This window comes from Populus alba, chromosome 2 (genome assembly GCF_005239225.2).
Source record: "Populus alba chromosome 2, ASM523922v2, whole genome shotgun sequence".
NCBI lineage: Eukaryota > Viridiplantae > Streptophyta > Magnoliopsida > Malpighiales > Salicaceae > Populus > Populus alba.
Window position 1 is genome coordinate 7,055,791 of NC_133285.1, and position 26,341 is coordinate 7,082,131.

General features: G+C 32.4%; 3 protein-coding genes across 4 annotated transcripts; 2 read left to right on the forward strand and 1 right to left on the reverse strand.

The window, feature by feature from the left end:
* Window positions 1-279: 279 nt before the first annotated feature.
* On the forward strand, window positions 280-2,306 carry LOC118042195 (uncharacterized). The gene is made up of 3 exons (XM_035049801.2): window positions 280-551; window positions 628-901; window positions 1,971-2,306. Exons 1-3 carry the CDS (start codon window positions 468-470, stop codon window positions 2,117-2,119), a joined length of 507 nt encoding a protein of 168 aa, XP_034905692.1. The 5' UTR covers window positions 280-467; the 3' UTR covers window positions 2,120-2,306.
* Window positions 2,307-12,874: 10,568 nt separating this feature from the next.
* LOC118042323 (squamosa promoter-binding-like protein 8) lies at window positions 12,875-15,391 on the forward strand. 2 transcript variants are annotated; one of them, XM_035049974.2, is made up of 4 exons: window positions 12,875-13,044; window positions 13,376-14,094; window positions 14,756-14,913; window positions 15,132-15,391. In XM_035049974.2, the coding sequence occupies exons 2-4, from the start codon at window positions 13,430-13,432 to the stop codon at window positions 15,287-15,289; spliced, it is 981 nt and encodes a 326-aa protein (XP_034905865.1). In that variant the 5' UTR covers window positions 12,875-13,044; window positions 13,376-13,429; the 3' UTR covers window positions 15,290-15,391. The 2 variants fall into 2 exon arrangements, with proteins under 2 accessions (XP_034905865.1, XP_034905862.1); XM_035049971.2 differs by having other exon boundaries at window positions 12,876-13,236.
* A 7,180-nt stretch (window positions 15,392-22,571) lies between these two features.
* Window positions 22,572-25,534, reverse strand: LOC118042324 (squamosa promoter-binding-like protein 7). Its single transcript, XM_035049975.2, has 3 exons — window positions 24,653-25,534; window positions 24,327-24,445; window positions 22,572-23,185 (listed from the first exon to the last, which is right to left on the reverse strand). The coding sequence occupies exons 1-3, from the start codon at window positions 25,276-25,278 to the stop codon at window positions 22,740-22,742; spliced, it is 1,191 nt and encodes a 396-aa protein (XP_034905866.1). The 5' UTR covers window positions 25,279-25,534; the 3' UTR covers window positions 22,572-22,739.
* Between the last annotated feature and the right edge of the window lie 807 nt (window positions 25,535-26,341).

Sequence of the window (26,341 nt, forward strand, 5' to 3'; positions counted from 1 at the left end):
ATATTGTATTTTTTCCACATGTTTATTATTATTTAATAATAACAACAACAACAAGTTTTTATGTGTGTTTGAGATTGTAGTGTAGGGTATTTTTTTAAAATAGATTTTTACTTGAAGCTATATCAAAATAAATATATTTTTATTTTTATTTTTATTTAGGTTTAATATAAACATATCAAAACATTAAAAAAATACTAAAAAAACAATCATTTATTATTTTTTCAAATATACTTTTAAAAAAGTATCCAAAAACATAAACAAAGTTATCCCGAGCACAATCTGTTTGTTATTAATCTTCAAAACACTCTAAATCCCAAAACCCCAAGCTAATTCCTCCCACACGGATGACTAGTCCTCCACCTGCTTGAGCAAACACTGCATAGCCTCCACCGAGTAAATTCTCAAACCCTAAACCAGGGCTTTTACATAATCTCTTACAACCCCCCCCCCCAAAAAAAAAAAAAAAAATGGATGAAGGAATGCAGCAATTCCAACAAAGCTTAATCGAGCTCGAAAACGAAGCCGAGCATCTCCTATTAGCTCGAAATCAGGTACACTTTAAAACCTTAAAAAAATATCTTTGCAAATTATCCTTTCCAAGAATTCACTTTGTTTTATTTTTATTAGGTGATTGAAAATGATAAAGAGAGGAACGGAAACAGAGAAGCATTGACAGCTTTAAGGAAGAGAGCCAAGACTACAAAAACGAGCATAAAGTTTCCTTTTGAGTCGATAATGAAGGATATTGGGAAGTCGGGATCAAGGACTGCTCCGTTAGTGAAAGAAATCTGTGGGACTTGTGGTAATCATGACGAGAAAGAGAAAACCTGGATGATGTTTCCAGGAAGTGATGTTTTTGCTTGCATTCCATTTCATGCTGCTCACACTATCTTGGATAAAGGTATTTTTTTTTAGTTTTTTTAATTAGAAAATATTGGGTTTTGATTGCAAGAGAATTACATGTTTATGATGGATTTTAATTTGATGATTTGTCAATGTAGTGGAATTATTAATCGTGTTGGTTTAACGCGTGCAATGTGTTTTGGGAGTTAAGTTTAAGGTTATTACGTACCCCAGTAAAACTTGTTTTATCAAGTTTTTCGTTGGTTTAGTGTTTTTTATTTGTGCTCTTGTCTGATAAATTAGAGGTGCGAATAATTAAGTGGGTTTTCTTTGTCTTCTGGTTCTGTTTCTCTGCCGAGAACACGAGGGACTTTAGGAACATATGGTTTGCTTGGCATTTAAATTGGATGTAGAAGACACCTGGGAGATCTTATTTTTCTGAGAACCTCGTATTTGAAGGTCTTATCTTGCCTATTCTCAATGAGGACTGATATGGTTTGTCCTATTGGACCAAAAGACAGGGCATTTTTCTGTTTCTGGAGTTAGTAGATTGAGAGTAAATTAATGCATTGCACCAATGCTCCTAGCTTGTTTTAGAACTTTGAACCCTATTTCAAGGAGGAACTATTGCTTCATGAGAAAAGGTTTATATGTAGACATTTGATCTGATGTTTATATGATTTTCCTTGTTCTTGAAAAACACGCATATTGTACTTGGACAAGTATGATTTGTGAAGTGTTCATCATGTGATGCTCTGCATAATGTGGATGGCTTATCTTCACTAGATTAAACTACTTGATTTGTGAAGTGTTCATTCTGAGTTTTTTTTCTATTTTGAGAGAGAATATGCAAATTGTTGCAAGGTGTCTCAACAAACTATTATTTTCAGTTTTTTGTGCTTCATAGAGAAATTCTGTTGAAAACATGTTATGGTTAGCCTCATGCTTGAAACTTTGCATGTTAGATCTCAAATGACATTTAAAAGCTACCTTCGATTGATGAAGATTATGAAACTACGATTCCTGGAACATGATTGATCATTGTTATAGACTCTTACTGTACTTTTCTTTCAGCAAATTTCAATGACAATTCCTTAATCTTTTGTTTGCTGTTTGCTGTGACGCAGATCAAGAACGGCTTGAGTATGAAGCAAAAAAACTGCAAAGCTATGTAAAGGAAAAGACCCTTCTAATTTCAGAAAAAGGTGTGCTTGCTGACATGATTAGCCCGGGTGTGCTTAGGTCCTTAGTAACCTTAACAGACAAACCAAAGTAAACTAGGCTTGTAAACCTAACCTTGTCTGTTCAATAATGGTTTTGCAAATGCTGTGTGTTATCTCTCTCGTTTATCTTTCCATGTTCAGTTTCAACTCGGACAAGGATTGAGCTTTATTTCAAATTATGTGCCATTATTTGGAGTGTTCATATTTAGCTTCAGTTAAATGGTATGGTGGCTTCCAGAATTGCTTTCTTCTGAGTATTGTATCTTGCGAGGCCACCTACTGCCGCATTCATCTTAATATTGGATTGGATCTTGATGGTCCAGCTGGGAATATGCAGTTGTATATTTCATCCAAATTTCATTCTACTTCATTTCTTGTAATCAAGTAAATTATGAACATATTATATGCTTCAACATATGGACTATTACAAATGCATGGTGTATTGTTGTCGATACCTTTTTGCACGCGTAAGTGCCGATATTGCATCATGATAGTTTAGGAAAAAACTATTTTTTTCTGGTTTGGTCACTGAAGACGATACTTAATAGTTCTGATATTGAACACGTAATAACATTTTTGTTGATCTATAATGGCCGTGATGATGCCCCATATAGCTTATGTTAATCTATAAATGTTCCTCCTATAAGATAGATAGCGGGACCAAGCTATGGTGTTTATTTTTCTGGAGTTGCTTGTATATCCAATAGGGTTATTGCCTGGTTCAGTGACAAAAGGATTGGTGAGAATAAAACTTGAAAGCAGCCAATTGCAGGATAAAACTCTCCCTTATTTCTCCCTCCGAAGGGACATCTTGTTAATTGCTTGTCATCCTATTATTATCACCCTGTTTGGGGATAAAATTTATTTATTTTTACGTTAAATTATATATATATATTTATGTTTTGTGTTAATTTTTAAAATAAATTTTAGAAAATAAAAAATATTATTTTAATAAATTAAAAAAAAAAAAAACAATTTTAAAACTAACTATTCTTGCTGCACGAATTGGATGTCAGAAAAGAAAGGTGTCAGGTTTGGGACCATATGACTTTTAAGACATCACATGGCAGCTGTACGAAAATTGGTAACCCCCTCGTTTACCTTCTTTTCTTTCTCTCTCAGTTTTTTTTTTTTTTTTGTCTCTTCATCGAGTACACTGACATGACCCTGACTTATCAACAACGAAGTACTGTACAAATCTGTGCCAACTTCTTTCTATCTGTACCCTGCAAGATGAGCCTATATCTAGGGCATTTCAGATGCTCAAGTCCTGGATTTGTGATTAATTGCTCTATGTCTTGATAATTCTGGAATTTGGAAATTGAATCTTGATTATTCAGCTTTAGTTTGACACTTAGAGAGTGTTTTGCATTGCGTTTGTAACTGCGTTTCGTCAAATTTTGAATTTTTTTTTTTTTTTTTGCTAAAATTGAGTTCGGTTTGTACTTTTTGGATCGTTTTGATGTGCTAATGTCAAAAATAATTTTTAAAAAATAAAAAAAATCATTGGCATGCTTTTCGGCACGAAAAGCTATTTGAAAAGCAACCGCTACCACACTACCCAACACGCTTTTAATGACTACGACGGTTTGGTTTTGGGGATAAATGTTAGCATCCATCTCTTCCTTTGTGCGTTGCCTCGAGGGCTTCCGGGATAGAAATCTTGAACTTCCAAGGACAGAGATGCAGTTCCAGTCTTGAGAGCAGGTGTGGCATCCGCCTGATTTAATGATATCTTCGAGTTTTCCTCCCATGACTCCATTTTAGGGTGGAACCTAACTGGATATTTGTGAGCTTTTGTGGGATCATATGTTAGTGTATATATTCGATTAATTACATGTCATACCGATTTTATTTATGTAAAAAATAAATTTATTATTAATAAAGATATTTTGTTTAATATTTATTTTTGTATGATTAATAAGTTTAGAATAAAAATAAATTTATTAGAAAAAAATGTGATGCAAATAAAATTATAAAGTTATTCTTATTATAAAGATTTGTATTACGATCTAATCATTGTTTCTAACGTATGCTTTGGTTACCATCTTGGAAAAGAAGAGATAAAGATAATAGTGATAGAAAGGACATGTTTTTTTTGTCTTTCATGTTTTGAAAATATAAAAATTTATTTTAAAATGTTTCGGAGATATTTATTTTATGTCTTTATCTCTTCAACTAAACAAGTTTTTGTCTCTATTATCTTCGTCTTTTTTATTCTATGATAGTAATCAAACGCTATGTAAATGTTTTTTGGTCAATATTTTGTTAAAATTGAACATTAATTAAAGTCATTGAAATTGATATATATTATATTCTTTTTTTAAAATGAAAAAAAGTATTCTTTATAAGATAGTATGAGTGATGTTTAGAATTAATTTGTAGGTGTTTATCAAATGACATGCATACTAAATTAATCCGCATGAAGATTCTTTATAAAGAGATCATACATGTCTATGTAAATACTCACGTGATAGTTGTGTAAGTAGTTTTTAAACTTGACATCACTAAGTTATTTTATATAGAAAATGCTATGTTTTGATCTTAAATGCATGTTATCTTAATCAAATGTAACAAATGAACAAATATTGGATATAACATAAAATATATAAAGGTATTTAAGTGATTAAAAGAATATTTATCATCCTAGATAAATTAAAAAAAAATATTTTACTTTTTTCTCAAATGGTATTGATTGAGAAATCATTGTGTAAGGTGTAATGAAATTTGAAAGGGATTTCAAATTTTTATTTAAAGAATCAATGACTATAGTATTGAGAACAAATATAATTTAATATAACATATACAATTCAAACTTAAATATCTAAATCAAAATATTATTGATGAAGATATAATAATTACACTAAAAAACTTATTATTGAAAGGTTAAATTAAATCATATATGATTTTTTTTCTAATATTTGAGAGATCATGCTACTTTGCTGGACGTTACACTTGATCTTCAAATATAAATTAATCAATTTATTGAATTGATAATAAGTTACATTGTTTAATTTATTTAAATTATGTTTTATTTAGAATTGTAATTTATATTTGAATCAATATATTAAAAACTTAATGAGTCATGTACATTAAGAATCATTGATAATAAATTAAACTGTGATGATTAATCAAGTGAGATTTATATGAAAATAAATACTAGAATATAATTAAAATAGGATTACAATTTTAGACCTTGAAAATCAATTCATAACCTAATTGTATAAACTTCTAAAACTATCATGAAACAATATTGTTATATTTTTCAAGGAGCAAAGTAATATTTTGCTATTAATAAGGTTCTAGATTTTTCATATAAATAACATGTTATGCCTCATATGTTTTACTGCAAAGTAGAGAAAAGAAAGAATTATAGCACTCAAGGCATAACAATTACTATCTTCTAATATGGTTTTAAAAGATTTTTTATCTGGTGGCTCATGTGAATTATTACTAGAGACCAAACAATTAAATAACTTGTGGTTTGCAATAATATATCATTGTAGAGTTGATCAAATCTCAAAAAAAAAAAAAAAAAGATGTGATCTTCAAACATCTTAAATGGTCTAATAATATCGTTAGGCCTCTAAAAATTTAAAATTATTATTTTCCCTGCATTTATATAAATGTTTTGAAAAAGCTGAACTTTTTATCACTTATTAAAATCTCATGTTCATTGTCCATGTATTCACGTAAACATAATTTATAACTATATTGATCTCATTCTTATTTCGTAGATAATGGGATAAGCATGAAATTCTTTGTCAAACAGTTGGTCTGCTATCGATTATCATAAAAAAAAAAAAAAAAAAAAAAAAAAAAAAAAAAATGGTCTGATAAACTAATTACCAGTCATCAACCTAATTATGAATATAGCAACCTTTTCTACCGTGACACCGTTTTACATGTACAAGCTGTGAATTCATGCCCAGAGACAGCAAAAGTACCTAGAAGATTCGTGGGAGTTACATATTCTTCTGTTTGTTTGTTTTTTACTGGCAGGGAACGGGTTCTGTTGTCCTTAACAGGAGATTTGGATTCATTACATAGCAGAGGCAAGCACAATTACCATATCATAAGTAAAACATGATTGCTGGTTAATCTCATGGATGGTGCTTGCATCTAGCTTTTAAAGAATACAACTGTGGTTCCTGGTAGGCCTCCATTGCTTCCCTTACCCATGCTGAGACGAAGTTGTCTCATATATGATGTTGCTGGTTACAGTGACAGAACGAAACTAATTTCTCTTTTTTTGATTGAAAGAAGTGGTGATTTGTGTTAGCATAAACGCCTTCATTGTCTTTTTCTAGATAATGATAGCACACGTTGCTATCATTTGTCCTCGGTTAAGTTTAGAAAGATCATCCATGCCCAAACCGACAAAAAAAAAAAAAAAAACTTCTCAGTCTCCACATGGATTTGAATAATAAATGATAGAGAGTAATCCTCCTTTCATCACCTGGGTGAGAAATATAAGGATGTTATATGTTGTAGATTATTGTTCGTTCATTTCTTGGTGTTTGAGGGGTTTTAAGACATTTCATGTTATATATTGTAGATCTTGGACAACATAACGTCCATTTTGTTGAACAGGCCAGCAAGTCTACTAGACTCCATAGCTTTCTGCAGAGATATTAACCTGAAATTACAGAAAACAAATTGCCAAATTAGAAAGAAAAGAGAGAAGCAATTAGACAAGTGCTACAGACAAGTTAAACATTCTTAGATTTCTATTAAATATATGGGTTTTATATTTAATATGTGTTTGGTTTAGTTAAAATAAAATTATTGTTTACGTTTCAGGTTGAATTTAGAGTTTCTTAATTAATAATAAATTAGTTATGAAAATGTAGTTTATCCTATCCATATTGTATTTAACCTTTCTATGAATATGATAAGGATATTATATCTTGATTTGAAATTTATTCAGGAAATTATTGAAAAGAATATGTGTTTACAATATTTTATACACAACATTTGCAACACACATTTCTTTTGGTTTATTGCTTGACTAATGCATTTTTTTATTTGCAAGTCATTGTAAAATAAAAGCTAAGAAGAAACCTAGAACCCTAATTTCAAGTTCTTTTAATAAGAAGAAACATGGTACCTCATATTTTAAAGAGACAAGTCCAACCCTCTAGGACTCAAAGGATAGAAGAAAAAGGCAAAGTGGATGGTTCATTTAAATTAGCAGCACATTCTAGAAAAACAAACCGCTTCACTTTTCTCGGTGTTGAGTTGGCTTACAGAAACAACTTCTCTAAGAAGAATGTACTGGTTGAAAGTGAAGTTCTAGTAAATGATCTTTCTGACTTCATATTTGCGTTTATAAAAGACATCTTTAAGAAAAGACAATGAGATAAACTAAATAAAGAAGCTCCTACTCCACATGTTGAACTAGTTAGGAAATTTTATACCAATCGTGAGTCTTTCAATCTTGATGATCACTCCATTACTTTTATTGTTAGAGGTCAAACTCTTGAGTTCTTTCTTATTGTCGTTATAAAGCTATATGAGCTACCTGAAATTATAGATCCTGGCTTTCCCTATAAAGGAATAAGAGCCCTTTTTAAGACTTAGATGGGTGATCTGTTTTTTTGGCTCTACAGGACCAAAATGGTCTACCAAAGCACACAGACTACCTATGAACACTACATTACCTTTTTACAAGTTGTTAAAAAAATATATGCTAACAAACCTCTGGTCTATTACAAGACATATTGAGCTGACAATTAAGAAAGCTTGATTCATGTATGCTATGCTACAGATGTTCTTATCGGCCTAACAACTCACATTATCGATGTCAAACAAAAATCTACAACTAAAAAGAAAATGAGTCTACCTACAAGAGGGTTGATAACAAGGGTAGGAATCACGATGAAAATATCCTTACATGATAGTGAGCTAACAATCAAGATGTAAGGAAAGATCTTAGTTGTAACTATTATCAAATTTGAAGCTGTGGTTCGTAAAAAGAGGTTAAATCTTCAACAATCTACTTCATTTCAGTTCAAAACTCCTCAAACAACCCTCTACTCTCTCTTATAATATAATAATTACTAGTACTAGCAAACAAGTTTGATAGTTTTACTGGTTAATGAGAAAAAAATGATTGATATAGTTGATAAGTTGCTAACATATATGCAATAAGTTAATGGCAGATTTGTTCAACTCAACTTATATGTTAAACAAGTGCATCAATCTATTATTGGTGAATGTAAGGAATAAGATTGATGAGAAAACAAATGGGAGACAAGGATATAGGATACATGCAAGGGAGATGAAGCAAGCTAGGCAACCAACCAAGTCAGCAACTCGTCTTGTAAGAAATTTTTTTTTTGTTCTAGAAATTTACTTATTTTTAATTAGTAATGAATATCACATATTTAATATTCTGGTCTATATACTTTGAACTTGATGCATATAGTTGCATAATAATATCTAATGTATAATAGTTTTTGAACATATTATAAATTGTTAGGATGCAACATATTGCATAAATTATTCTTTTAGGATGTTATAATTGTTTGAATGAAACTTGCTAGGAACTGTTAAGATGTTGTTGCATAAATATTGTTAATTATTCTCATGCTAGATAACCTTGTTTTAATTGTACTTGCAAGTATATTTTAATAAAGTATCTATTTATGATTGAACTATCTGAACTACTTGCATATTAATTCATACTTATTATGTTTTTTTTCAAAAATCAACCAAATAAGGAGATTGTAAATGTAAAAATACTTGGCATTGATTAATGAAGGATTATTTGTTTGTTAAAAGATAAATTTATTTAGAGTGATAATTTATCCAAATTAGATAATGAATTAGTCTGGTTTATCTTATAGGATAAATTGGAAGTTCATATAGATTTATATATATATATATATATATATATAATATAAGATAAATAGTTAAATACAAGTTATCCGAAGATAAATATTATAAAAATATTTTTTGTGAAACATGAATAGCAGTTTATTAAGAACATAATGGGTTAGGAAGCTTGAAGATAATGTTTTTGTCCTTATCACATGAAAATATATATGTCACGCACACGCGCGCGCAAGGATAATCTAAAACATTAAATGCAGCAAGAGCAACATTGGGTAGAGCAACATTTGCAACAAATCAAGAGTACCCTATAGGCTAAGTAGTTAAACAGAGTTTCATTACATATACTCTTAACAAACGAGTGAAGTGTGAAGAAAATTCTCGAGGAGAATTGTTTGTAAAAGAGTTAGAGAGCATGCAAACTCCCAATAAGAGCTCTTGTGTTAATTGTTACCAACTAGATGTTCCAATTAGGATGACAACAATTTATTGATCATTAGGTGTTTTAGCAAGTTGCTGCTGTAGAAGACAAAATAAAGTATTTGTCTTCACAAGTAAGGTAATATAGTTACAAAGGATTTGTAGTAAGAAATACTCCTTTTGTAATCTTCTGAACTAATGAAAGTTGTTTATCCTGGGTTTGGTTGCCTTAGATAGTTTTTTTTTTTATCTTTTGAAAAGTTCTTTAAAAGGTTTTCTTGTTGTAACGAAATAACTTGTTTTTTATTTTTCATACTTATATTTATTTGGTTACTAATCAACGCTTGCAAAGTATTAACAAATTGCTTCTTAACATAAATAAAATAGAAACGGGGTTGTCATCTTCCTTCAAGTTCTTTCTAACAAAAAGATCAGGCACAACTTTTTTTTTCTCTCACCATCTTATAATTGATATTGATTTGATTAATGATGTGCTGTTTGGATACAGAACCTTATATGGTAATCTATTCATTTGCAATAATAAATAAATAAATAAAATTGTTTTCAAACACACTATCTAGGAAGCCAACTCTTTTGTGGACTCCCTAAACAAACAAGGTGGTAAGAGGGAGATATAATTCTAAAAATAGATACGAAATATGATGTTAATTATATTATCCATATGCTTAAGCTTTAGACAATATGTTTTTTTAATGTTACGTTCATATTACATTTTTATTTATGACCATTCAATATATTGTTGTAGTGTGACCTGATCTTTGCAACAAAAAATAGCATTTATCCTTTGTATAATATGTTACAGGTTTTATTTGTGTCTTTGATATTGTGGTGCAAAATGTTTTTCAAAATTGTTATTTGCTTGAAAATATATTAAAATAATTTTTTCAGATTTTTTTTCTTATTTTTGACATCATTATATCAAAATCAGTTAAAAGATTCTAAAAGAAAACATCAATTTGATTTTTTTTTCAAGACAAATACACTTTCAAAAAGCATATAAAAATGGAAGCTACCACACTCTCAAACGAGTTCATGTTGTTTTGGTGGCCACTCGCAATTTGTTGCTTTTATTTTAACAGTGCAATGACACCATCATGGTTCTGGTGCTGATTTGGTGGCCACAGTTGTTAATGAGAAGATTTGGACAGAAACTAGTTATTTGATTCACGCTTTGTTGTGAGTTGAGTATTTTTTTCAATCTAAAAAATAAAGGTGCATATGTGCATTTTTACAACGTGTTTTTGTATATAAAAAAATCTCAAGAGGAATTCAAAAAGTTCAAGCATACATCTCATTAAATAAATCAAGAACTATTTATGTATAAAAAAAATTATCAAGCCCGATCCCTACCTAGCCGAAGTTAATCAGTCAAATCTGTGACCTGTATCAGGGACTCAATTGGGTTCAACAATTATATATATAAGATAAAGAACTATTAAATAAAGAGCCGAAAAATATCAAAGTGATTGGAAAAAAATCAAATGTTTAATTAATAATCAACCAAATATTAAGTGATGAAATTGAAAAAAAAAAAACAAGAAAAAAAATGCAATTGTAATGTATGAAAAAATAAGAAGCAAAAAAGACCTCGTCTCTCGGGCTAGGAATGCCCAGATTTTCCAAGCCTTATTTTTTATATATAATTTTCTTAAAGCAATGCGTCATCTTATTGTCTAGATTTTAATGGCCTCTAGTCGCTGGAAAATTAGGCTAGTCTGTTTCAGATTAAAAGAGGCCCATTTTAAACTATATTTCAACCTAAAATTAAAAACAAAAACAAAAAATTACCCTAAACACCTTCTAAAACATATCCATAACTTCTAGCAACCTAATAATTAGTTTGAAATCCCATAATCAACTTGAAATAAAAATTATTTTCGGATTTGGATCTACAATTTCAGGCAAGTTTAAGGAGGGAAAACACCGCATATAAACTTTCTCTGTTAAAATAAACTCATTAACACCAAAACCACATGTTTTTGTGACTAAAATATGTCTCAACCGAGACATTTTCTTTCTACCTTTGGAATCCAGTGACTTTCTCTCTTCTCTCTCAAACTAGGAACTAACAAATAAGAAAGATTAGAGCCCCAAAATGTATGTTTAGCCCCAAGTTTAGAAAAACAATCTCTTTTTTCAGCTTTTTTCATCTTTGTACTTTATCTTTAAATCTTGTTGTTCCTAAATAAATATGCTTTAATTAGTGATTAACTAGTCCTAGAATTATGTAATAAAAAAAGAAGAGGGACTAAAAAAACAAATCATTATGACAATCTACATTGAATTGTTCCTTTTAAACAATATTTTCTCGACGGGTCTTTGTGCATTTCTTAATATTTTGGTGTGAAACCAGTGCATATGCATATGGAGTTGAGACTTTATTATTTAGAAATTTTTACAAGAATAGAGAATAAACAATAACTATCAATTGATTAACCTTCAAACGAGATATTTACATGGTTTTCACGTATCCTCTTGGATTTCTTTCTTTACCTCTTAATTTCATTTGTTGAACGTTGTTATTCAGCCTGCAACGAAGCGAACTTGATTTAGGTTTAATTAAACATGTCGAAGTTTAATTAGTTAATCTGCCCTGTGGATTTGAAGTCGGTAATAGAAAGATCATTTAACAGAATATTTTTAAAAAAGTTGATTCTAATCACGGTTTCTATACTGGGTGCATGATACGTCTCATTGATTCATAATAAACCAGAAGGACCATTTATAATTACAGGCATATCATCCACAAACAGTTTGGTTCTCAGCACAAAAGGTATTTAAAACAAGGGAAAATGTAGTTGCGAGAAGGGACAATCCCATCTTGCAATTATCTCAAATGCTTTGTTTTTTTTTTCTTTTCAATGATGAAGTGTTTTTGCCCGGCCAGTACTCCTTACAATTATGGAATATGTTTGATGGTGTTGTGCTTGTCCCTTTCGAAACACGCAAGGTACGTAGAGTTTCTAAAATGAAAGCAGGGATTAGAAATAATAGAGATCAGTAGAGAATGTGGAGCAGAAACTTAAACACAGACAGTCACAGTGACGACCCTTCCGTGCGAATTGATCAAGATCAGCAAGGGCAAAACAGCAAGTAGGCCCCCAAGTTCTTCAGCAAGAAACTGCGTTGCTTTTTAACCCTTTTACCAGAAACAATAACAAGTACTGTTGTTATTGTAGCTAGCTAAGCATAATTCACTGCAAGGTAGCAAACATCCAGATTTTCTATAAATCCTTACTGGTTGGGGGCTTGGCTAGCTACAATAACTTCCAAGTTATCATAACCTCGATTAAATTTAACTGAATTACAGGCACTAGGTTTATTTTTCCATGACAGAAGAGTGAAGCCACCGAATGACTTGAAATCATTGTAAAATCACCCTAATTTCTGACCCCAGCCATTTTTTTTGAACTGCGGCACAGAATTTGATTGCAGTGGCTTTAACAAAAAATATGTTGCCATCAAATGGGTAAAATGGTAGTTTTGATATTCACTTGCACCCCACCTACCTACCTCTGCACAAGCCGCCTCATAACTCAGTTTCTCTCAGCCTCGGAGGCTCTCACCTAGCTAGAGAGAGAGTGGTTTTTTTGTCTTGAAAGTCATAGACAGGGAGCTAAATGAAGAAAACAGCGGGGACGGTAGAAGATTGAGACTTCGAGTGTTTAAATTCATGTGCACACAGCACACCCCAACCCCAGTTAAATAGAAATTTGCATCCTCTTCTTCTCTTTTTCAGTTCACTGACTGAGTTTTTCATTTTTTATTTATTTATTCTTAACTTACAAACTGTTTGCGATATGCCATAAAAGCCCACCTTAACTCCAATATGTCTCAGGACACTCCTACCTCTCAGAAAGCAGAAACTCCACATCAACAAAAACCAATCAAGGCAAAATAATAATAATATTCAAGAAAGATCAAATCTTTCCAATCTCCTTTTTTTTCCTTTTCGTTTCTTTTCTTTATCATCTATAACCCCCCTCCTCTTTATCATCTATAACCTCTTTCTTTCTTTGTGTCTTTTACAGGTAAGGTAGAGTTAGCTAGATTGATTAAGCTTTCGATATTATCTTGAAACAAAAATGTTGGAGTACGAATGGGGAAACTCATCAGCAATGATGCTATCAGGAGGCGATGAACAAGCTGCGAGCAACCAAGATGTACAGCACCTAAATCGTCAAGCCAACATTTTCGATCACTACACCACGCACTCTTTCAACGACAACAACCTCGTCCCTCAACAAACCTCTTCGACCTTAATGTTTCAGAACCACCCCACTGCCACCAACTCTGCACATCATAGTTTCAACTCTCTTTTCGACCCTCGGGCTTACACCGGTTCCGGTGCCTCCTCTTATTCCGCCAACGATCCCTCCCTCCTTTCCCTTGACTCAATCCCAACAATCACATCAGTTGCAACTGCAACCCCTTATTTCCTTGTACCAAAAGGCGAGGAAATTTCTCGGCCTTCTGATTTGATCACTTCAAGGATAGGACTGAATTTAGGGGGAAGAACTTATTTTTCTTCGGCTGAGGATGATTTTGTGAAGCGGCTATACCGCCGGTCTAGACCACTTGATCCCGGTTCTTCGTCAAATGCCTTAAGATGTCAAGCTGAAGGATGCAATGCTGATCTTACCCTTGCTAAACACTATCATAGACGCCATAAAGTCTGTGAGTTTCACTCTAAAGCTTCTACTGTCATCGCAGCCGGGTTGACCCAGCGATTCTGCCAGCAGTGTAGCAGGTTCTTATGAAATTACATTATTGCCCTCCCCACTAACTTTTCTCCATTTCACACCACGGTTTGTAGATGCTGATAGTAATGAACTGACGATGAAGATGACGCCCTGTGATGAAAATTACGGGAATACCCCTGTTTTAATTTCATTTTAAGTGTTTATGATGTGGCCGATGATTGGTTGGCAATGCATGGGGTAATCCCGAGGGCATTTGAGTCCGTTTTGCATACCATTTTGTTTTGTTTTTTTTTTTTTTTTTTTTTCCTGTTTCCTTGTTATAATAATGGCAGCATTACATATTTTGAACTGGTCTAATTTAATTAATAAAATGCAGTTTAGTAAATTGAAATTACAAAGACAACCTCCATATACTTTCGTATTTTCAATTGTCCCGGCGAGTCCTTTTCTGTCTTTGACATCCCGACATGGTCACAAAAATACTCACCTGACGATAATACCCCTGGACTTATGTTTTGCTGCCAATGATTGCTTGTGCCGTACATGTGGAGATCCCGAGGGCATTTGTGTCCGTATGTTCTTACGGAGACAACATGAGTTTCTCTTACGTACTCCTGTTCGTTTTCTCTTTATATATTAAGTAATTAACAATACTAAGTAAGGTTTTGATTAATTAATTGTGATTAGTTACATTAAGATCTTGTACAGGTTTCATATTCTCTCGGAATTTGATAATGGAAAGCGTAGTTGCAGAAAGAGATTGGCTGATCACAATCGTCGCAGGCGAAAATCACACCAAGTTAATCAAGAAAATCAGAGATCACAGCTAGAAAATGCTGCTAAGCCCTCATCTGACATTCTCACAAGTAAGCTCCATTTGCAATGTTCACACACACGCACAGAGATATATATATCTAACAATTTCTTCTTTGCAACTAATGTCAAATTGAATCATCTATTAGATATTTTTATGATTCGTTTATGTTTTTGTAAGATCAATAAATATATATATATCGCCTCATAATCATATAATCAACTTCGTGATTCTTTTTTTTAACTTTGTTGGGGGTGGGGGTACTTATAGGGTCTCCACCGGACTCTGGTGCTCACTCCACTTCATCGGCGACTACCGTAGCGATATCGCCACCTCGAATGTCTTTGGACTGTTTCAGGCAAAGAGCATATCAAGCTACGCCTCCCTCTTTTACATCATCAAGCTCACTTTTTATCTCGAGAGGGTAAAAAGGGTCAATGAAATGAAGAAGGATTTAGTCGATTAACTAAGCAGTAACATATATAGTGTTACGTACTCTCAAGTGTTATATATTTACTTTTCCTTCTTAACTTACCCTCTCTTTATTGATTACTGTTCATTTAATGCTCAAACTTAGATTGCGTTAGTAAAATCAAATGTAGTATCTGCTCTCAGTCTCTGCTAATGTTTTTTCTCTCCTCAAACGATAAAACAACTATTTATGTAGAATACCTTCCATATGCTTTTCTGTATTTACTAGCTAGAAGGAATCTCCAGAAAGGAAAAGGGTTTTCATTGCCGGGAGGACTTATCACATAGAAGCATCTGTTTTCTTTCAGAAATGGTTAGGTAGGCACGGGGATGCACGATTAGCTAGTATCATTCTGGGCATTCCATTATTATCCATTTGTCGGATCCTGACCTTGGAAAAGGGCAGGAATTAAACATGCAAAAGTAAACACAAAACAAGATGCGTTGCAATAGAAATTTAAAAGAATATCACAAAAAGAAGATCAAGTCGTCTCTGTGAGCTTGTGAGTAGGGATAAAAATTTAATCTACACCTATAGGAATGAATGAGTGGTTTTTTTGGATTGTTATATTAAAGTAGTGAACAAGTATAAATATTGTTTTGGTAGTGATGAAGTATAACTATGGTGAAATTCAATTCGAAACTTAATCATATATATATATATATATAGAACATTGATATTTTTTTTAATTGGATATTGATATAATACATTTAATATTTATAATTTTATAATTTAAAATATACATACATGAATATATGAAAATTTAGTTGATATGATATAAGTATTTAAATTTCTTATATGACGGATAATGAATAGGATATAAATATATATAAAAAAACCTTATGATCCATATTTGTGATGTGCTGCAGTAAAGCATATATTGAGGGTGTGTGGGCACAATAATTTTGTTTTTGCTTTTAGGTAATTTTTAAAATTATTTGTGATTTGAAAAAAATATTAAATTAATGTTTTTTTTAGTGTTTTTTATAGTTTTGATATGATCATATAAAATATATTAAAAAATTAAATAAATTTTCGTTTTAAGTGTATTGATTAATTAATTAATACCAATCAATGATTAGAGCTTAGAACAAATGAGCTCATCTCCCTTTTCGCTATCTTTTTCGCTCTCTCTACGTGGTTTTTTTCTCCTCCGTGTGGAATTTAGTGCTGAAGTTATGTAAATGTAAAGACAGCCTATTACTAGCCACGTTACCTCTAGCTGCACCTACCAGGCCAGAGGAAAGTCTTGCAAGGTTGGGTTTAGTCTTTCGGCTTTTGGCTCAAGTCTTGCAAGATCGTGTTTAGTCATTCGGCTATTGGCTTATACATGTTGGACACCAAATTCAGTGGCATTATCGGACAAGAGATTTTGCCTACCTCTATTGCAATTTTCTTGCCTTGGAGGTGACATTTGATCATGCGAGGTTTTATTCACAGTATATTATATAATTAGCAGAGATTATTTCATTTCAGAAATAATTCATTATCAACAAGTATTTTATGCTTCCACTCCAAGAAAAAAAAAAAGACACAAAAATAAAAAATAAAACACAACCATGAACAATGACTACATGAAGCTGGTAAATTTGAAACAAAACGCAGTTTCTGTATTGCATCCACCCATCAAAGTGTTCTGGTTCACATAATCCAGGTCGGATGATAATTGTGAGTCCTTACCTCTTCCTTTTTGTGCTTGTTTTAGTATTGTTTATTATGATTTCTTGGCACCGTATTTTAAGAAATTATTGTAATTATAACTATATTTATATTATAATTATAATAATAATAAGAAGAAACTCTAAAAGACATAGGTTTTTTCATTGTAGCAATTCCATGTGTCTCTAGTTTTTTTTTTAATTTGGTCCATAATCTTTGTTTTTCTTCAATTGTGTCCTTCTATCCTAAAAATCATGGCTAATTTATTAATAATTGTTAAGGAGTGATAAAATTTAAACAAAAGGGGAAAAAGTGTAAAACAAGGAGGAAAAGGTGGCGGTTTCAAAAAAGAAACCAAAAGTATACTTTGGTGCTCTTACATAAAAAAATGATAACTTTTCAATCCCTAAAAATTTTAAAAATTTAAGTGTAGTACAAAACGTCATTTTTTTTATTTTTTTAGTTTCTAGTTTGAGGTAAAAGATAGAAAGTCACTAGATATATTCTGTTTGTTGTGAAAGAAAATATCGTTCGATAAATATTTTAACCATCAAAATAGGTGATCTTGATGTCTAAACGTTATATTGATGAGAAGAGTTATATTAGGGTGTTTTTCCACCTTCAGATTGTCTAGAAAAAAAAACGTAGATCTAACAATTGAAATCTTTTGGGTTTTAGATTGATTTCTTTTTTTGTTATTGGCCTTTTATTTAGGTTATTTGAAACATAAATGGGTTTATTTAGGTCACCATAATGTTTTTGGGTCAAAAAATGGTTAAAATAGATTTTTTGGGACTTTCTTGTAACATATTTTTGCTAGAATCTAAGTAGAGTAGGCGAAGCGTCCCTTTTTTTCAAAAAAAAAAAACAAGGGCAGTCAACTAAGAAAAAAAATAGTAGGCCTAGGCATGTGAGTTACCTCAACCATTGCGCGTTGGCCTTTTTTTGGGATCCCAAGCACACAGGGCCAACTGAGCCTACAATTGATCATGCCTTTTTCCCCTTGTTTTTATTTTTTTTTTTTTTGGAAAAAAAATTTTTTTTTAATTTGATCATTCATAATTGGGCTTTTTTTTCATTTTTTGGATTGGTTTTTTTCCCTAATTTGATCCTTTATAATTGGCCTTTTTCCCTTTCTTTCAGTTTGATCATTCAAAAATGGGGTTTTTTAGTTTACATTTTTTTTTTAATTTTATCCTTTGATATTTTATTATTTCTTATTAGAAAACATAATTTGTTTTAGTTTGATATTTTTAAGTTTATCGCAATCTCAAACAAATGCCTTAATATTTAGTTGGTTCTCTATTTTACAAGCGTCTATTTTTCTATTGTTAAACCCGCTTGAGTTCATGACCTAAATCATGGGTTTGACTGGTTAACTTTAATTGGTTAAGAATTGGATTTCATAACTTGTTTTGGTTGCACAAAGAATTCCTAATTTATTTAATTAAATCCATGCATAAACTTTTCGTTACAATTAAGATTTTTCTTAAGTCACAAAATGTGTAGGAAATGGTGACATATTCATGTTTTTGTATTGAAAAAAAATCAAGAAGAATTTATCTCATTCATGGTGGAACACCAATTAGATATCTAGTTACCTTAATAGTTAAAACAGAATGGGATTAAATAATGTAGATACTATAGCTTTTTGTTTCTTGTGTTTTCAATTGCATCTTATGGATGCTCAATTTGTAAAATTTTGTTGATGAAGGAAAAATTCAATGATAAGGATAAAGTGGAGAACAAAGAGAAAAGTCATAACTTATTTATGTTTTGGGGTAAATATTATTTTCTTCCTTTTACTTATATGTTTTAACCTTGACAGTCCACCAAATTCTTTAAAATTCAATTTTAATTCAAAAATTTATTTGTCTTCCTTGTCAATCCATGGGTTTTAAAGAGGTGGGAGAAAGTTGTCAAATTTTAGTTAAAAAAAGAGAAAAAAACTTGGTTGACACCAATTCAACAACAAAAAAAGTCTATCATGGTGTCAACAAATTCAATGAAGAGAGCTTGATGGTGATTGTTTTTGTATCTAAACATCCATAGAAAAGAAGATTGGGTTCAGATTATATTTTTTTCTAGTTAATTTTGTTATTTCAAGTGACTTTTGATTTCTTAAGATTATTGGAAGGTTTATAAAGGGTTTTATGGTGTTTTGAGATGTTTTTGGGTAAAAAATGGTTGGAAAGTGAAATATTTAGTAAAACAAAACAGCTCTTTTGATTGTTTAGCCACTTCTGTTGTGATTGGATTCCAGACAATAAATAGGTCATTTGTATCTATTTTTTTTTCAAAAAAAATATAAGCCATACAAAATATATATATATATATATATATTGGCTCTTTTTCTAGAGGCCCAAGCATGCTGGCCCACTTGGTCCAAGCTCGCATGCCGACCTTGTTTTTTTTTTAAGTCCTTCAATTTTGTTTTCTTCCAACTTAATCATTGGATTTTGTTTTTATTTTCTTAGATATATATATGGATTGTTTTAATTAGTCCTTCAATTTTTTTTAAATGTGATGTTGTTCCGATTTTATTTTTTTTAAAATAAAGAATATATCATATTGATGTTTTTAAAAGTATTTGTTTTTTATTTTGAATTTGGTTTTTATGATATCTCGAATCATTGTTTTAAATTCAAAATGCATTATTAGCACTTTCAAGTTTTCTTTGAACATGCTTGCTTTCATTTTATTTTCTTTTGTCATCTAAGCTTGTTTTTTTCTTTGATTTCATTTTTTTGGCTAAAAAAAATTATCCAACCTCCATCATATAGCACGTGAAGATGGCCAGCTTGGTACTAAAAGAGAAGACAAGAAACTTCTGCATGAATGATAAAATAACCTGAAAATAACTGATGGGATAGGCCTCCATTAGATACTGGTAAGAAACTTCTGCATGAATTCTTCTCCCACGTGATATTAGGTCCTTTTAAAATATTTATAGAGAAATTACAATATTTAAATATTATAATTAATTATATAAACAAGAATTCTAATTAACTGGACGAGACAGCTACTTTTTAACAAAGATTCCTATTAGACTAATATCTAACAGGGGTTAAGTCCTTGTTCCTTAAGGTGGTTTGTTTGACTAATCAAGTATCAAGTTTGAAAAGGAAAGCACTTCACTGCAACTCAAACAGTTCTCCTCTTATGCTTCTTTTATTAAAAAAAAAAATTAAGAGGATAAAGTTCTCAAGTGTCGTTTGGTTGCCCAAATAGAATTTTACAAAAAATTTAATTTTTTTTTAAATATTTTATGATTTTAAATCGTTTCAATATACTATTATGAAAAAAAAAAAGAATAAACAGTTCTTAAATGTCCAGAACCAAGGCTTTGAATTTTTCTTTTAAGAAGAGCAAGCGTGTATATTGCTACAGTTAATTTGCCTTCAGTGAGAAGTAATGGAAACAGATACCTTCGATTGGTCAATACAAATAAATAAAAATGAATAAAGAAATAAAAGATCTGAAACTGAGTCCACATTCTGCAATGGAGAAAACAGCTAGCTAGTAGGTGAAATTAATTTAACAAGTCACGGATCCTCTCTCAACCATCATTGGCTAGTAGTGAACGACAAGTTTCAGTCGAAGAAGTGGCCACGATTTTGTTGCCTCTTTTTTACACGAAACCTCTTTGTCTCACAGAGGCATGAAAGACACATTTGCCCTCTGCCTAACCTCCGGTGTGAAAGCTACATTTGCCCTCTGCCTAACCTCTTTGTTTTACAGTGGTGTGAAAAGTACATTTGCCTTGTCTTGCCCTGCCTCGTCAAACAAGTGCAGCACTTGCATTAGCTCCCTCATCCCCGACTTCTGACTTCTAATGCTTTTTTTTAAGAATAATATGAGTGTTCAATTATTGGTGTTCAGATACTTTATATATGTTTTAATTAATTTTATATATTTTACATTTAATAATTTTATAAATTTTTAATAATACTGAGATTTATGTACCTGAATTAGTAATTTCTGAGAATTAAATTCAGAATCTAATAAATAGCTATGCTTTTCACTATTTTCTAACTTGTAATGATTTTTAAAAAAATTTTTGTTTTATATTAAAATAATATTTTTTATTTTAAAAAATTATTTTTAATATGGTACATTAAAATAATATAAAATATTTAATTTAAAAAAAAAACCTTCAAATTCTTTTTAAAATGAATTCTTGATTATTTTTTCCTCTTTCACCGACGCGGCTGGGCCTTTACTCTGATCACCATAAACTTTGTGAGGAGAACGTGGAGCCCATTAATAAATGCGATAGCGACCTCCGTTGCTACTGTCCATGGAGAAGGAGAATACTTTTCAAAGCCTTTGCACGTGGAGCCTTCTGCAGGGTTGCAACTGATTTCTTGTTTTAAAAGTTCACGTGTACTGCACGTGATCAAGAACTTAGTGATTGTCCTCTGCCTCCTCCGTGTTGGCGGGACTTGGTCCACAGCTGGAGAGAGACGTGGCAGTTTGTGAGAGGTCTCTGTACCTTAGTTATCTAGATACAACCTAGGAGGAGATCAGGGTCTGTTTCTATTTTAATTTTATCTGTAAGTGGCATCTTATCTGTGTTCTTTGTTTTTTTTTTCCAGGTGTTAAGATATCTTCAAATTAGTTTTCAAGCATTAATACTGAATTCCTATGGACGATGAAAAGGATATATTTCTTTTTAGTTCTGAGATGATATCATGGGAAATAGATTTATTTATTATTCTAATTTATTTTCAAACACAAAATATTTTATAAAATAATTATTATTACACTCCAAAACAACGAAAGCAACCCTGCAAAGGCAATTATTGCTTTCAAAATTCATGTACAGTGATTCATTTGGTTGGTATCTAGCATCTGTGTGCAATCTCTCTCACTCTCTCTCTCGTACCATAAAATGAAACACGGTGGTCCATATAATATTGATCAAATGAGTGCAGTATATACCATTGGCGACATGACAAAGATCATCAACGCGTGGTGTGTGGCCACTCCACAGTTGTTTTTTTGGAGACATGTGATGATAATTTGCAAGCACCAAGCGACTTCCAACCACCTAGTCTTGTAACTATCAACATACTATTTCTGGTTAGCAAGGACACTTCCCCAACTCTGCAGCTGTAGGCATGACTCTGAGAAAGAAACTTGGCTGCCTCTAATTAATTTTTGATACGTGACGTTCCTATTTTTAAATTCTTAAGTAACATCTGGTTACTGATTGAGAGTGCTGATTGCTAATTTGATCTTACATGGCCGAGGAAGAAAAGGTAAGGAAAGATGACGGTGATCCGAGAGAGAGCAGGAGAAGGATCTGATTTCTTAAATGGGCTTGACTCCGGGCCTCGGCCTAGTTCTTTCTACCTTTCCAAGAAGAGACTTACATGTGTAATTTCTTGGAGCCCCAGAGCCAAGAAACCTAGCAATTGAGACTTGGATTCAACGAAACCTTGGAATTACTGACAGGATGTTTGAATGACAAGAGATTATCCTTTATGAGGAAATTCGGAGCTCATTGGGCCTTTCATTAAAATAAAATAAAATTACAAAGAGGGAGGGAGGGAGGGAGGGTGCAAGACTTAATCTCAGGCAAGAAAGAAATACAGAGATTCAGCTGTTATTTGAATTGATTATTACAATCACTCTGATATTTGAATTGAAGTATGAAACTTGCGGTACAAAGAATTATACAAGTAGATCAACTAAATGATCCACCCGCCTAAGAGTGCAAGAGAATGTTAGTGTTGCAGATCTTAAACTGCATGGGCTCCTTCCAATGTGCTCCATAACTGGGAACACTCTCCTCCCTCTTCTTTATTCTTCCCTCTTGCAGACAAGAAGCCGAATGCTGAGCTTGGAGCTTGCATGAGGTCCAAAGTCACATGCGTGGTGGTGCCGTTGAACCGGCCCCAATTGTGCGGCTCGGACAACATTTGTTGCTGATGGGTTATGAAAAAATTGGAGCTCGGTTGGGACTCACCGAGGTCTTCGATTGCATGGTTGTGCGAATGTTTTTCAAGGATAAGCTGCCTAGCTGGGATGGCTGCACGGTGTTCTGCGATCAATTCGCGTAGCGCGGCACTTGATCTTGAGGAGAGATCAGATGGAGAAACCCATGAATCAGCCTTGGATGACAGAAGAGAGAGAGCACATCCTGTCGGTGACGCCATGTATGGAAATCTCCCAGCTATCAACTTGTCTGATGAGGAGGAAATTGGATATTCAGATAGGTTCATGTTCATAGATTTTCAACTGCATTATGTCCATATCAATGCAATTCCACTGATGATTAATGAAAGCAAATAAAGCATAAAGATTATTAATACAGTTAATCACCAAAATCACTTGTCAGCTCCCCCTCGGAGTACACTTCTACTTTAGATGATTAATGTAACACATCTGGATAATAAGGTTTGCCGAGCAATCTCTGCAACTTGAGCCTTAAACTTAACCTAGTTTTCATCCTCACCTTCCCCGTTAGGTTAGGCGAAAGCCAGTAGTAATTCATAAGTGGAGGTTGAAAATTTAAACCTCTGCTCTTCGAATGCTCAAGGGGAAAAGGTAAATCTTCATAATCCAACATTGACATAGATGAAAGTTCTAGGATTTAAACTCTAGACTGAGTGATCATAACTCATGAAAGCAGCAACCCTCTTTTCCCTTCTAAATCTCTTCCCTCCCTAGTGTGCACTATGAACAGAGTTTAACCCGGGTCAATTGATATCATCCCAGTTCAAAACTAGGTAGTCATAATTGCACTGATACCATACAGGGAGGCTATCCAACCAGCCTAACCATAACTAAATGCGAGTATTCCATTGATAATTTAATTATTAAACATAAAGTTTCCTACTTTACTGGCTCATCTTTTTGTGATGGGCATCCATACAAGCAGTCTCAAGTACACAAGCAACAAATGTCATGAAAGGAAATATTGCATTATCAGTTATCATCTTTTTATTACAAGGAGACCCTCTCAAAAGCAGTGCTGGAGCCCTTCGATTCGAAATCTGAGGCGCCTAATGGATACTTCATTTTTATACTTTCTGCTTCATGTTTGGAATCATTTTTAAACTAAACAAATGTTGGACTCTAAAGCTAAAACATGATTTGAGAAATGGAAGGGAAAAATGGGGCCTTTTTCATTTTCCTGATCGAACAACAAAAGGGTTTATTCCTGGAGAATCTTTAAAAAGCAAGCTAGTCATCATCATCTAACAACTGAAATTGAATTACTTAGAAAGAATTGTAAAACAAGGCAAAACTGATTTTTTCTTCAAAGAGCTGTCAATAAAATTGCATAAAAACAAGTTAATTTAAAGGAGATCACATATACGTACCATGAGAAGAATTCCTTGAAACAGAATCTAGAGAGCCCTTTCTTCTTCTTTCATTGTGCCCTGCCAATCTCCTCCTGCAACTCCTCTTTGCCTCATCAAATTCTGAAACTACATGAAACCTACAAAATAACCAGCCAAACCCACTTAATTTAGTCTCATCACAAGCCCATCGCGCAATTACCGTTACAGGCTAAAATGTTGCTTTACATCAAATTTTGTAAAGATGAGAGAGCTGAAGAAAATCCCAAAAATCCAGGAACAGTTACTATAGGTTAAAACAAGACAGCTGACTGTAATTGAGAATCTGTGAGAAGCGCCAGTACTACCTGCTACACTGCTGACAGAAACGCTGCTCCAAACCTAGAACAATTACTTTAGCAGCCTTTGAGTGCATTTCACATACTTTGTGCCTCCTGTGATAACCCTTAGCATTTACCAAAGCCACATGGCACCCCTCCACCTGACACCTCGGCACATTCACCGACGAGGAAGAGGAGGGTTCGTCGTTAGCACCACCACCGACGGTGTAGTAGGGTTTGCCTCTCTTGCCTAGAGAGAACCCACCAACAACGTGTCGATCACTTGTTGGGTTGATATTGTTATTACTAGTACTGTCTTCAAAGTAGTGTCGCTTCCCTAGCTTTAAGCACATTAGATGCGGGTCCGGGTGCAAGATGGACCCGTCTCCAGCATAGGGAGAGAGCTGCTGATAGCTGTTACTGTTGTTGTGGTGGTAAAGCGAACTGTTTCGGTACGGAAGCAAGAATCCATGTGCAGAATTGGCTTCTGGGTGGGTGGAGTTGCCGTTCTCCACCACACTAGCGGTGGTGGTGGTAGTAGTAATTCCAGCAGTACTGTCAACCAAGTCAAATCTGGAAGTATGAAGCTCCCATATGTCCCAAGAAAGATTTGCATGATCATTTTCTTGACCTTTGTTCCCGCCATTTTCCATCTTTCTTTCTATAACAAATTTTGTACTGCTTCTTGTTTCCAGTGTCCCTTCTATCCCTTTCCAGGACAGTACAGTTGTATGGGATTTTGCTGTTTTTGAGTATAGGAAAGATGCAAGGAAGAATGTCAATTGTTAGAGAAGTGGTTGGGTTTATTAATGAAAGAGGAAAGCAGTGAGAGAGACAGAGCATTGAATGAATGAAAGAGTGTCGGCCTCAAACGAGTGAAAAGAGAGCTCATCAGCTTCGAATTTAAAAGCTGTGATATCACAGAAGAAAGTAAAAGCTACAGAGATGGCATGTGTGAGGGAGGAAGTGGTACACGTGGGAAGATTTAAGAGGAGACTACCCAAGTGTTAGGGAGAAAGAATCAGTTCTTGTTACGGTATACACAGCATGTTTGTAATTATGATATTGTTTTTTATTTATAAATATAATAAACTATTTTTTTATTTTATAAAAATTATTTTTATATCAACATATTAAATAATTTTAAAATATTTTAAAAAAAATATTAAGTCTTTTCAAAAAATATTTTTGTACTGCAGAAATAAATAGTACCATACAAGTAGTAGATATTTTAACTCCTATCCAAACAAATTTTTTAAATACAAAAAATTCAATTTGAACGTGCAATCATTTTTAACACATTTTATACATATAAAAAATAATTATGAATTGATATATATATATATATATAATATATAAATAAAACCTGTGCGCATTAATTAAAAACTAAACTTAAAAATATAAATATAAATTAAAATATTTGATGTTTTGTCATGAATCAATTCGATTGTGTTAAATAATTTTTTAAAAAATAATAATTATTAATTTTAATTGAGTAAATAATCATAAAAAATAATTAAATAAAATTTAAAGAAAAAAAACTATTTAGGGTTGCACAAAAAGATCATGTTATAATATTAAAAAAAAATTTTTATTTGAAAAATCAGGAAAAAAAAAACTAAATTATATTTTATCATCATGCTGGATAGGAGCTAATGAGCTATTGTTGACAATAATTAAAAAAGGGGCTGTAGCACGGTTGCTTTACTTTAAGAT

Excerpts from the sequence above, each read along its gene's own strand:
- LOC118042323 (XM_035049974.2), top strand. The coding sequence starts at position 13,430 with ATGTTGGAGTACGAATGGGGAAACTCATCAGCAATGATGCTATCAGGA. Across the intron at positions 14,095-14,755 it reads TTCTGCCAGCAGTGTAGCAG|GTTTCATATTCTCTCGGAAT; the intron begins GTTCTTATGAAA and ends GATCTTGTACAG. Across the intron at positions 14,914-15,131 it reads CTCATCTGACATTCTCACAA|GGTCTCCACCGGACTCTGGT; the intron begins GTAAGCTCCATT and ends GGGTACTTATAG.
- LOC118042324 (XM_035049975.2), bottom strand. The coding sequence starts at position 25,278 with ATGGAAAATGGCGGGAACAAAGGTCAAGAAAATGATCATGCAAATCTT. Across the intron at positions 24,446-24,652 it reads TTCTGTCAGCAGTGTAGCAG|GTTTCATGTAGTTTCAGAAT; the intron begins GTAGTACTGGCG and ends GTTATTTTGTAG. Across the intron at positions 23,186-24,326 it reads TTCAAGGAATTCTTCTCATG|ACAAGTTGATAGCTGGGAGA; the intron begins GTACGTATATGT and ends CCTCCTCATCAG.
- LOC118042195 (XM_035049801.2), top strand. The coding sequence starts at position 468 with ATGGATGAAGGAATGCAGCAATTCCAACAAAGCTTAATCGAGCTCGAA. Across the intron at positions 552-627 it reads TCCTATTAGCTCGAAATCAG|GTGATTGAAAATGATAAAGA; the intron begins GTACACTTTAAA and ends TATTTTTATTAG. Across the intron at positions 902-1,970 it reads TCACACTATCTTGGATAAAG|ATCAAGAACGGCTTGAGTAT; the intron begins GTATTTTTTTTT and ends GCTGTGACGCAG.